Source organism: Phalacrocorax aristotelis, chromosome 1 (genome assembly GCF_949628215.1).
Source record: "Phalacrocorax aristotelis chromosome 1, bGulAri2.1, whole genome shotgun sequence".
NCBI lineage: Eukaryota > Metazoa > Chordata > Aves > Suliformes > Phalacrocoracidae > Phalacrocorax > Phalacrocorax aristotelis.
This window is the reverse complement of record NC_134276.1, coordinates 121,287,295-121,300,025: the sequence shown is the minus strand read 5'-3', so window position 1 is coordinate 121,300,025 and position 12,731 is coordinate 121,287,295. Positions and strand designations below refer to the sequence as shown.

At 39.8% G+C, this 12,731-nt stretch overlaps 1 protein-coding gene across 2 annotated transcripts in view; it reads left to right on the top strand.

The window, feature by feature from the left end:
- NECTIN3 (nectin cell adhesion molecule 3) overlaps positions 1-12,731 on the top strand; it is a 74,321-nt gene that overhangs the window by 21,910 nt on the left and 39,680 nt on the right. For both annotated transcript variants that reach the window (XM_075103975.1, XM_075103966.1), the window contains exon 2: positions 9,293-9,631. In XM_075103975.1, the coding sequence (XP_074960076.1) occupies positions 9,293-9,631 (339 nt within the window). The remainder of the gene's footprint in view (positions 1-9,292; positions 9,632-12,731) is intronic.

Sequence of the window (12,731 nt, the reverse complement as noted above, 5' to 3'; positions counted from 1 at the left end):
TAGTTTCCTTTTGGTATCAGGTACAGTTGACCTCTGGATTCAAAAGATTGAGTCCCTTGAATATTAATAAAATGGAAAAGCAACCTGAGCTGGCAAATGCACAGAAAGGCTAAGAGGATTTCAGTAGCCTCAGCTTCAGACTATTCAGTTGCTATGCCTCATTTCACCAAGATTTTTTGCCTTCTGGTAAACACTAAACAAGGTTTTAAGAATTGCTCTTCACAGATAGAAATCATATGCTGCTAGTTTGCTTGTTGTAAAAGACTAATGCCATACAAAAAAGGGAGCTTGAGCTGAGTCTAGTAAATGTTAATGCTGATAGAAGCCAACAACACACCCTGTTTCTGTTCCCAAACCACTTCACCCCAAAAAAACTTTCATTGACAAACCAGCACTCCACTTCAAAGACTGCGATCAAGCAGATCCTTAGGTGAGAACAGCACTAGGTTATAATACTATCTCTGAGGTAAAAGCAGTTTTTTTCCTAAGTACTTGCTTAACAATTCTAACTGGAAGCTAGTGTTGAAGCATTTTGTACTACTTAATCTTGAATTTCTTCCACTCCTTGGTTCTGATATTGTTTTGACACAGTAATTTGATCATGCTCTGGTACTCAAAAGATGCTTCTTCCCAGTAATTTAAGCATATATTTTTATAACGCCTCAAGTTGTGGTTTCAGGCTTGTTTTCTGCAGTGGCCTTAAGTGATTTGATTCTCTAGCTAAACAAATCCTAAATTGCCACTAGAATGTGTGGCTGTGCTCTTGTTGCCTCTATTGCATTGCCACTTGCAATTGACTGACCAGGGAATGAGCCAATTCAGAAGACTAGATCAGGAAGAAAATAAGTGAGTGTTTTTGTAGGTTGGGCTCTTGTTAGATACCTGATGAGTGCTCATGCAGGGGAGGGCAGGCTGGAAGAATGAGTCTCAGCTTTCTGATGTCAGCTAAAATTAAGCTGACTGAACAATAATGCTTAGCCTGACCTTCAGAGTGTTTCATGGGAAGTTCTGCTGACATAGCAACTTGCTGTCACCAAAGTGGGACATTCTTATTGTTCTGCTCTGCTCTTGATTGGAACTCTTCTTAGTTCCCTGTGTTAGTCTGTGTGAAGGCCGGATAGACCCATGAGCTGAATAACTTGCTGAGGTAGGGAAGAACTTCAGGTTTTCTGCTCTTCTGCAGTTTGGCTTTGTCTTATGGAAATAATAGGCAGCTGGTGCAAAATAAGTGGCTAGGAAGTGGCAATGTGGTCTCTGTCTTGCCAGTGGTGTGCTGTTAAGCAGGCCACAGTTCTACAGCAGGTAACAAAATGGATTGCTTTTGTAATGAGACTTGTGCTTGACTGTTCCATATAGAAAATCTCCAAATCTGCTGCTTATTACAACAAATAACAAGGCTGTGGAAGTGTGGAGGCTACTCTCTCATTTTGTAGCATGACTACCCTGCTGTATTAAGAAGGTCATTAGATTTTCAAGACCCTGTATTTCCTCAGTATATTTTTTTTCAGTTAGCGAGAGAAGTTTGGTTAAGAATTACTAGTGAACTGCTTCTGTTATTACAGTCAATATTTAATAGTTCCTAGTTCTGTGGCTTTTAATGCTAGAAGTGAGTTTGAAGAATTGTTTTGTTTTGCTTACTCTTCCAACTACTTTTTGACAAGTTAAGTGATAATGCTAAGTGCCTTGCTGTTTTGAATAAGATTCTTGTAATGGTTCTGAATTGGGGAGCTAGCGAACACAATGCAAATCTGAAAATACTTTGTTTTTTAAAAAATGGTGAGATCTAGGGGTTATCTGAAGTAAAACAATAGCTTGTACAATTTGGACTAAGATACATTTGCAGTACTGGGCCTTGAAATCTGGTCTGTGTGGTAATGTGAAGGATGGGTGGGGAAAATGAAGAGATACTGTTCCTCATTTTTACGAGAGAGCCAGGGGTGCCAGAACAAAAAGGACCAAAAAACATGTTCTTGTGGAAGGTGTTTTACCAAAAATATTAGAAGAAGAACTTTATGCTTTCCCTACCTCCACTCTCAAATGAGATAAAATAATTCAAAGTTGAATAATAGATTGTCTTAAGACTTGAGGTAGAGCAGTCTCACAGTATTAGTAAGTCCTTTAAGTTGGTAAAATTAGAGATAGAGAGGAACTGTTGGAGCTTGAGAAGCTGAGATGTGGACTTCCAGTGTCTGCATGTAACTAAGTATTTCCTGTGAAATAAATTGCATCTTATTAGTATGTTTGCAAATAGATTGGAAACTAGGTGTGTCAAGTAGATCAATTAGGAGGAGTATCTACATGCTTAACTACTCTTAACTTTAGACACAAGGTAGTTTTGTGATAGACTTGGACATGAAGTATTTACCAGGATGGTTTGGATCACTGTAATCAAAACATCGGTTAGAGCATGGGGACTTAGTTAAAACTGAGATGTCTAAACTGGGGACGGCAATAATAGCAGGCTGCATATGAAACAGTACCTGACAAGCCCTTGCTGATCAAAGCAAGGTAAATCCCCTGTCTGTTGCCTGTGCAATCTAAACAGTGGTATGAACTGTTCTATTAATTGTGGAAGTCTGGTACAGGTGAGGACTTCTAAAACATTTGTACAGGCTGAATGATACAGTTAGGTTCAAAGCTGTGAAATGAATGGGATAGGGTGCCATATCACAATATGATAGTCAATTTTAACCCAGCAGTTAAAGTCATCTGACAGGGTCTTCAGTTAAGTAGGTTATGTGAGAACCTCATGCTATGTTTTAAAGACATGCTGGAACATAGGACCTGTCTGAGCATACATGATTGAGGAAATGAGGGGGAAGGCATAAGCTATTTTCTGTTTTCCAAGTGACGAAAAAGGAAAGGGAAAGTGGATCCACAAACTTTGTCAAATCTAGAGGAAAATGTAAAAAAACTCCATGATGATGTTTTTGCCTTGGAAGTTAGAAAATAAGACCACAGAATCACAGGTTGGAAGGGACCTCAGGGATCATCTATTCCAACCTTTCTAGGAAGAGCACAGTCTAGACAAGATGGCCCAGCGCCCTGTACAGATGCCTCTTGAAGGTGTCCAACGTGGCAGAGTCAACCACTTCCCTGGGGAGATTATTCCAATGGTTGACTGTCCTCACTTAAAAATTTTCCTCTTGTGTCCAATGTGAATCTCCCCAAGAACAACTTGTATCCATTCCCCCTTCCCCTTTCTATGTGACTCCTTGTACAAAGGCAGTCTCCATCTTCTTTGTAGCTACCCCTTAAGTACTGGTACATGGTGATGAGATCCCTCTAAGCCTCCTTTTCTCAGGGCTGAACAAACCCAGTTCTCCCAGCCTATCCTTGTGTGGCAGGCTTCCCAGTCCTTTGATCATCTTGGTGGCCCTTCTCTGGACCCCTTCCAGCCTGTCCACATCCATTCTGTATAGCAGGGACCAGAACTCTACACAGTACTCCAGGTGTGGCCTGACAAGTGCTGAGTGGGGTAATGATTTGTTTGTCTCTGCTGGTGATGCCCTTTTTGATGCAATCCAGCATCCTATTGGCCTTCTTGGCTGCAGCAGCACACTGTTAGCTCATATTGAGCTTCCTGAGGACCTCCACTTTCTGTGGAAACAGAGCTGTTCTCCAGCCAGGTGGATCCCAGTCTGTGCTGCACTCCTGGATTATGTTTTCCCAGGTGCAAGACCTTACATTTGTCCTTGTTGAACTTCATAAGGTTCTTGTTGGCCCACACTTCCAGCCTATCCAGATCTTTCTGCAGAGCAGCTCTCCCTTCTGGAGTGTCTACTTCCCCACTCAACTTGGTGTTGTCTGCAAAATTCATCAGGCTATACTTAATCCTGTTATCCAGATCACTTACGAAGATGTCGAATAACATTGGGCCCAATATTGATACCTGGGGCACTCCACTTGTGACAGGTTGCCAGTTTGAAAAAGAGCTATTTACCACCACCCTTTGGGTGAGGCCTGTCAGCCAGTTCCCCACCCACTGCACAGACCACTTGTCTGGGCCATAACACAGTAATTTCTCCAGGAGGAGGCCGTGGGGGACTGTATCAAAGGCCTTGGAGAAGGCCAGGTAGACAATGTCCACCGCCTGTCCCATGTCAACCAGGCAAGTCACTTTGTCATAGAAGGCCACCAGGTTTGCCAAGCACAATCTGCCCTTAGTGAAGACATATTGGCTTTTCCCAATCATGTGCTTCATTTGACTTGTGATGGCCCCCAGGAGGATTCGTTCCATAACTTTTCCAGGGATTGAAGTAAGACTGATGGGCCTATAATTACCTGGATCCTCCCTCGACCCCTTCTTGTAGCTAGGGGTAACATTTGCCTTCCTCTAGTCCTCTGGGACATCCCCTGTTCTCTGCAACTTCTCAAAGATTATGGAGAGTGGCCTTGCAATGATGTCAGCCAGCTCTCTCAACACCCTCGGGTGGATGGCGTCAGGGCCCATTGATTTACAGGGGTCAAGCTCCAGTAATAATTCACGTACTAACTTTTCCTTCACTGATGGTGGGTCTGTGTTTGCATCAAATGGGAATTTCGTTCCCAAAGCCTGGGACCCAACAGTGTTGGTAAAGACAGAGGTGAAGAATGTGTTGAGGACCTTTGCCTTTTCGGCTTTGTTGGTGACTGACTCCTTTTCTTTTTAATGGTGGGACTATTTTTCTTCTGTTTCTGCTTGTGGTTGACATACCTGAAGAACCTTTTCTTGTTATTTTTGACATCTACGGCCAGTTTGAATTCAAGCTGGGCTTTTGCTTTTCTAACTGCACCTCTGCACCCTCTGGCAGTGCCCTTGTAGCTCTCCACGGATAATCCTCCACTTCCCACCTCTGGTATGCTTTTCTTTTGGTTTTAATTATACCCAGGAGCTCATGGTTGAGCCAAGGGGGCCTCTTGCTCTGCTTACTTCCCTTTCCTTTATAGGGGATAAACTGGTTTTGTGCTTCCAAGAGAGAGTTCTTGAAGAACTCCCATCACTCACTAGCTCCTTTATCTTCCATGGAAGCATCCCATGGAATCCCTCCCAGATTAGCTCTGAATGAGCTGAAGTTTTCTCTCCTACAATCTAGAACCCTTGTCTTAGTACTGATCTTCAGCATGCTCAGCAGGATCCCGAACTCCACAATATTGTGATCGTTGCAGCCAAGGCTATCGCTAACTGAGATATTACAGAGCAGGTTTTCTTGTTTTGTGAGTAGCAAGTGCAGGAGTGCCTCATTCCTGGTTGGCACATCTAACTTTTGTATGAGGAAACAGTCCTCTACGCATTCCAGGAACTTGGTGGATGACATGTGAGCTGCCATATTGTTCTTCCAGCAAATGGCTGGGTAGCTGAAGTTGTGCATAAGAACCAGGTTCTGTTGGCCAGAAGCTTGCTTTAGTGCCCCAAGTATCATTTCATCGGCTTTGTCATCATGGTTAGGAGGTCAATAGCAGATGCCCACTGTGAGGTACTGCTTGGAGGCGGCCCCTCTGACTTGAACCCAGAGGCATTCAATAGAGCAGTCGCATTCACCATAGTTGACTTTGATACATTTGAGGTTTTCCTTAATGTAGAGTGCAACTCCTCCACCTCTTCTACCCTGCCTGTCTTTATGAAAGAGCCTGTAACTGTCCATCGCAATCCCCCAGTCATTTGAGCTGTCCCACAATGTCTCAGTTACTCCTGTGGTGTCATAACCTTCTGAGTGGGCACAGAGCTCCTGTTTGTTTCCTAGACTTTGTGCATTTGTATACATACACTTGAGGTGATTACTCTTTTGTTTCACATCCTGGGAGACAGCTAAAGGACACTTGTCACTGCACTGATTGGCCTGACTTACTCCCCTGTTGGATGTGCTGGCATGAGCATTTCTATAATGGATCCCATGCCCCATCTCATTCAGTTTAAAGCCCTCCTCACCAAGTTAGCCAGCCTACTGCTGAAGATTCCCTTGCCCCTTCTAGACAGTTAGATTCCATCCCTCCCTAACATGTTGTCGTCATTGAAGAACACCCCGTTGTCAAAAAAGCCAAGCCCCTCACAACAGCACCAGCCATGTAGCCAGGAGTTGATATACATTATGCGCCTGTTTCTGGTTGCCCTGTTCCCTCAAACTGGCAAAATGGAGAAGATAACTTGGGCACCAGTTACCTTGATTAGTAAGTGAATACAAATTGTTTCCTTAAGGTACGTTGAGAATGATAAGCAAGGACTTCAATATTGTGAAAGTGCCAGCAAAGAAGGTCAGATTTCAATATTAGATTTCAAAAGGAGAGCTATGCCTTATTAAAACAGTACATGTGTCCTATGCATCAGTACCTTGGATCAGTTAAGGAGATGAATAATGCAGCCTTGAAGTATTTTGTTCTTCAGTCTTGTCCATTGTAAGCCTCTAAAGCTTTATTTTTGGAGTAGACATGTAGCTGTTACTATTCAAGTACTATCTTTGAGCAAAATAGTGACTCTCAAGTGGAAGTATCTATGTTGAAGGAAATATTTACCTTACAGACCTGAGTATTGGAGAGCCCTGAATATCAGCATAGTAATTAACTTGCTAGTTTGAACTGTTAACTCAGTTGCTCAGCAACCAAAATAAGTTAGTTAAATAATAACTGGCCAAAGATTAAAACCAGAGATTCTATTGCAAATGAAAGATCTTGTTCTTGCTTGACCTTTAAACATTTTGAAAACTTATAATACTGTGGAGTATAGATACTGTTATATAAACTGTATGTAAGTTCAAGTTAAATGATTAGCATAGACCAGTTGATTTTTGTCTTTGGAGTCTGAACATGTGTCAGAAGATGAGATAAATGTGTAAAATTCAGTCTAATGAACTATAGGCTCTACTTCCTTTATTGGAGAACAATAAAGGAAGTGAGTGAACAATGAGATGTAACTGATTAATGTTCTACAGCTGCAAGTATGTGTATATATAGATGAGGCCTGCTGAGTCCAGTCTGTAAACCTTGAAAGTCGGAGCAATAAAGTTTGACTTCTGAAAATATTCATGCAGTTCATGTGGGAACAGAATGTTCTCATGGCACAAATGAACTATTAGAAGTATTCCTTGACGGAAAAAAATGTTTTATTCTAACATCTTCAAGAAAGGGGATAACTGTTAGTTGAGTCTTGATTTTCTAAAAGTGCTCTGGTCATCTTTATGTAGCTAAAACCTCCAATTATTGGAAGTAGTTGTTAAAAAATAAAAAGGAATTAAAAGGAAAAAGAAAACTTGCATGTTCTGCTAACTAGGATGACTTTCCAATTGAGTTTGTTATGTTCCCAGAAGTCCTAGCAGCTTTTGTGCAAGTTTACTTGTAGGGCGTCTCTGTACTAAGTTTGTTGGAGTTATATATGGCTGATCATTATGATAAGATTCAGTACAGGTTAAGATTCAGTAGATTTAAATATTGCAAAATGCTGATTTCTGAGCAAAAGTGTGTTTCCGTCACTTAAATGACATTGCAGAATATGTATGTTCTGTACATTCTGAAATACTTTGCAGAAATATAACTTGTGAGCCTTATTCATATATAAGGTAGAAAGCAATAGTTAAATACTTAAGGAACACTCCACCTTATGCTTAAACGTACCAATGGCAAAAGGAGACAATGGGCGGAATTCTGCGCATTTCAGTGTTCGTATAGGCGTTGGGAAGAGAGCAACTGTCTCAACAACATGTATTAGTTCGAGGCATAACGACTCCAGCCAAAATGTTCTTTCATTACTCGTGCATTAGTCATGTTGGATATGCTCTATATCAAACTGAATAATGCAGTTTTAGAGTTTTCTGGCTATTCCCGGCCATGTGTGTGCCCCCAGACTCTCTTAGTGACTGGCATATCAACAATCTTGGTAAAATTTTTGGCTTCGTTTGATTTATTTGTGCAACTTAATGTTTTAATGCTATTGGCCTTAGTCAGTGGTCCCTACTGAAGAAATCCATAGCTGAATCTTTAAATCACTTGTTTCAGTGACTTCATTGACTTAGTTATGGTTTGAACACTGAAAATCAATTGATGGGAAATGGAATGCTTTCAACAGTGGACTCATGCACAAAGGCATATTGAGAATTTATTCCTGAACACATGTTTTCTCTTTTGTGGGAACTTGTCTGAAAAGGCAGTTAATGTCTCAAGTTGAATGACCTGTTCATGCTTGTGAAAATTGGGCTGCTAAAATTCAGGCTTGAATGTTGTTGCATGGGTGAACTTTCTTAGTAACAGCTTGAGTACTGATTTGATAACTAAAGAGAAAATCAGAGCAGTTGAAATGGCTCTGTTAAAACTTAAGCACAGTAAAAATAAATGCAGTGTGGATGAAGACTTTCAATATTTTTCATTGTGTTAGTTAACTCCAAGAGAATGAATGGTTGAAGTTGCTGGAGCATCTGTTTGGCAAAAGAAATTGTGAACCTGTGATATAATGAACTGCTTCATCCTGGTGGATTTCCTTTCTTGAAAGGAGATGGTATAAAATGCTGAGCTCAGAATGCAGTAGCTACTGTGGAAAGTATTTTAGGTATTAAATAGAAATACTTCCAATCTTAAGCAAACACTGACTTTCCTTCTCTTGCATATTTACTGTGTTAATACAGAGGGAAGATCTAGTGTGAAGACACCACACTAGTGTATAGCAGAAATATTGTATATGTATGATGGTTCATATCTTTATTGGAAACAAGGGTTCTGAAGCTACAATCAAATTTTTCGATTGTCACTGTTAAGATGGAGTAGTTTGTGGGCTCTGGGTTTTTTCTTTGGGCCTTTTTTTGTTGCTTTGCATTTTAAGTAGTTACTGGTATGGTAAATGGTAGAAGTTTCACTTATGCATTTCTCCTTAAATTATCTTTATTAGGAGACTTATCTCTACTTTCAAAAGGTAAGTGCAGTAATTTAAGTTAAATTTTTACCTGATTGTCTGCATCAGTAATTAGGCTGCTGAAGTACCATGTCTGATTACTGTTTTTTCAGTAAATCTGAATACATGCAATGCTCATATCCAGTTAAATTCCTAAGATTGATACCAGTTAAACAATTATCAGTTCATTTTTATAGGAAGTTGTCTATTAGTGGTAGTGTTCTCTGAAGAATGGTTGATGTACACCTAGCTTTGATGTTTCTGCTTAAAGCATGCTTTTGTAAAGTTGTCACATCGCTCTGAATTGCCTGGAATACAGTTATTCAGAAGAAAGTATGAATCCTTTTTGAAAAAGCCAAGCTAGTTACTGAAGAAGGCATAATTTGAAGACTTCCTAGCATAACCTTCATATGTACTGACTAACAATTGCTTTGTTTTTAGGTGCCTTAGCTGGACCAATTGTTGATCCACATGTGACAGCAGTTTGGGGGAAGAAGGTTGCACTGAAATGCATAATTGATGTAAATGAAACAATAGCACAAGTTTCTTGGGAGAAGATACATGGTAAAAGTTCACAGACTATTGCTGTTCATCATCCTGAATATGGAATATCTGTTCAAGGAGAATACCAAGGAAGAGTGTCATTTAAAAACTACTCACTTACTGATGCAACAATCATCTTAAAAAATGTAAGCTTTTCTGATGCAGGAGAATATATTTGCAAGGCAGTTACATTCCCACTTGGAAATACACAATCATCAACAACTGTAACAGTACTAGGTAAGTCAACTTCTTCACAAAAGGAGGAGCATGAACTTGTTAGTGAAATTCTGCAAACTGATTAATACATTGTCACTGTGTTAAAAGTAAAATACAATACAAAGATGTACTCACCGGTCTTTTGTAACAGATGCATTGGTGTTCTAACTTTGAGGAGACTTCTTCTAGGTCTTGCTTCTTTAGAACTTGCTCTTTGATTGTCCAGATATTAAAAATAAACAATTCCTATTTAGGCATTGTGCTAATCTAAACATCTGGACAGTGCTGTAGAACTTAAACCTGGCAATGCTGAAGCTAGGGACCACTGTGTGCGTGTGTGCTGAGAAGCTGCCAAGTGCAGCTTCAGCTACCACCTTGCCTAAATTCCATCACAAATTAGTTGCTAGCATAATAAGTAAATGCAGCTGCTTGGGCTTGGTGACATAAACTGTTCTTTGCACAGTATAAACAGAAAGCAAAAATGCCTAGAGTGCTACTGGTTGTGGATAGTCAAATGTAAAGCTTGTATCAACTCAATTTTTTGCACAACTAATTTTGTCTTGTTGAGGGTTCACTATTGGTGTCATAAAGGACTAGTACCGAATCACAGGTAGACTTAGGTGGTGGTGCAATATGAGGTAAACTGATTACCCTGAAACTTGAAAACCTATTGACTTGTCCTCTCCTTATATTTTACCTTCTTATAATAGAGTAAGTTAATTCTGTATCCCCTGCAAGTACTCAAGTGATATTTTCTATGCTAAATGAGACCTCAATGACTATTTTTGCTTTTTAAAAAAAAAAAAGGTGCCTTTTAGGATCTTCTTGGGTTTTCATCTCTGCTTTCCATGGTAGTAGAATACTGTATCAGATTAATCGATGGCTGTGGCACAGCATGTAGACTGGTTTTCACCACAAGGTGGGGCAAAATAAACGCATCAAAGCCAGTGGCTTAATCCAATTTGAAACAATAACTTGACCATAGAAGTTCCATGTGATATACAAAGCATGCAGCCTTATGGCTCTTTTCCACCTGTCTCCCGTCTTCACTACAAGTGGCTATTGTAGCAATCTTTTGACTTCAGGCTTCAGCTATTGTGCTTTATCAACATGCAGTAGGAGGTTCTTATTGTTCTCCTTCCTATCAAATTTTAGGTGTATGAAGAACATGAGGAGGAACTTGGAAAGCAAATACATGGCCTGTGTGTTTATTATTCTGCATTTGAAAATGTGGAAGGACTGCAACTTGCTTGATAGCTATATTATCAAAACTTGCAGTTGAAATAGGTAAAGAATTTGTCAGGCATACAGTGGTCCTGATCACAGTGGTTTCTTCATACTTGATGTAGAGGGTTGCTGATAGTTGTAAGCCTCACAATGACTTGGTATCAACCTCTGAATTGCCATGACCAACTACTACTTGCAAAGATGCATTTCCATCCTAGTTAGCAGCTGCCTCACTTGCATATATAGCTGGATAACCAACCCTCTGTTGGACTTATCTGCCTTCTGTGACCTCAGCAGAGCATTTTCTGTCCTTCTGATAACTTTCTGCTACACGGACACCTAGACTTACACAGTAAAAGTACTGGGGAAGTAATGGTTTTCGGTTACATGCATATTGAATAATTTTTGAGCTTTACTAGCCTGAGCTCAGTAGTCCCAAGCTCACCTCGGTTCTAAGGAATACGATACCTCCAATCAAAACTTAAAACCTGATGTGACTTAAAGATCAGCTGTATTCTGACTGCATTCTCCCACTGTTCTAAAAATCTCTTCCCTAAGTGACGAGGGAGTAGTTCATGTCCTGGGGCTGAAACTGTTCCCAGTCTAAGCAGCATTGCCTTTTTTCCTAGTCTGTTCCTATTTAGCAAAGAATGTTTCCTTCTGTGTAGTGGACATATTTAATTTAATCATGTAGTAGGTGCTTGTATGCTGTAAGGCAGAGACACTGAAGACAAATCAAGGAAAAAATAACTACACAATAAAATGTCCTGTATTTTGCGACAGTACACTGATCACTTAAGACCATGTTTAGAAGCTCTGTCTTACACTACTTAAGCTTGACATACTTGCCATATTTGGTGACTTTGCTCACTCCCAGTTTACATGGTGTAGTGCTTCACATTGTCTTAAGGAAATGTACTGTGGAAGAAAAGGTTAAGACTCTGAAAATACCAAAATGCTTTTGGGGTCAAACAAGCATATTGATCTTGTCTAAAACTTTGGTTCTTCAAGCTTACTTTGTTAAACTTGGTCCAAAAATTTTGAAGAATTGTATATTAAACTGTTTCTTTCTAAAGATGCTGACTAAACTGGCCCAAATGGCGTTTGAAGGCATAAGAGATGATGTGTGACAAGGTAGCTTACAGAGCTAACAAACTTAAGTACGGCTTGAACGCTGTACATGACTATTTTAAATGCTTGGTTTGATTTGATTCCTACTGTCCTGCTAAGCTAGATTTCTCAGCATGGGTATTGATAAAGTAGATCTTGTTCTTCTGCAGGCTAGCTCTTACCAGTGCTGTAAGTGAAGAATATGAGCTGCACAGATGAGAATGGCAAAGGTAGATGTTGATCTGTCACCATGAATAGACCCTAAACACAAAGGTCAAATTTCTTACAGTAAGGAATTAAAGGTGTGTGTCATGCAGTATTGAAAATGGATCTTAGACAGTTTTGATAAAGTAATGGTGTATGAAAAGTGCTAGTTTGAGATGTACCTGTTTTTCTTAAGTACCACACAATACTCCAGGCCAAGAAAAAGTATCAGGTAGATGACAAATTAGTGAACTGATTGGTCTTTAAAAAAGCAAACAAAAAAAAAATCCCAAACCAATGCCAAACAACAAAATTCAACGAAAAAAGAACAACAAAAGAAAAAAACAAAGTCAATAATAAAGGATTAATTAGTGGGCAGGATAAGTTACTCGGAAATATAAGGCTGCTGGTTTTGAGAGAAAATAAAAAACAGAAATACTGTTTTGGAAAGAAGTTATTGAAGTACATGTCAGTTGTGATGAAGCGGCAGACAATTCCTAGTGTCATGTTATTGCCAAGGAATTAGTGAATTTAATAAGTGGAAATAATCCTGTTTGTTGTAATCATGCCAATTTTGTAA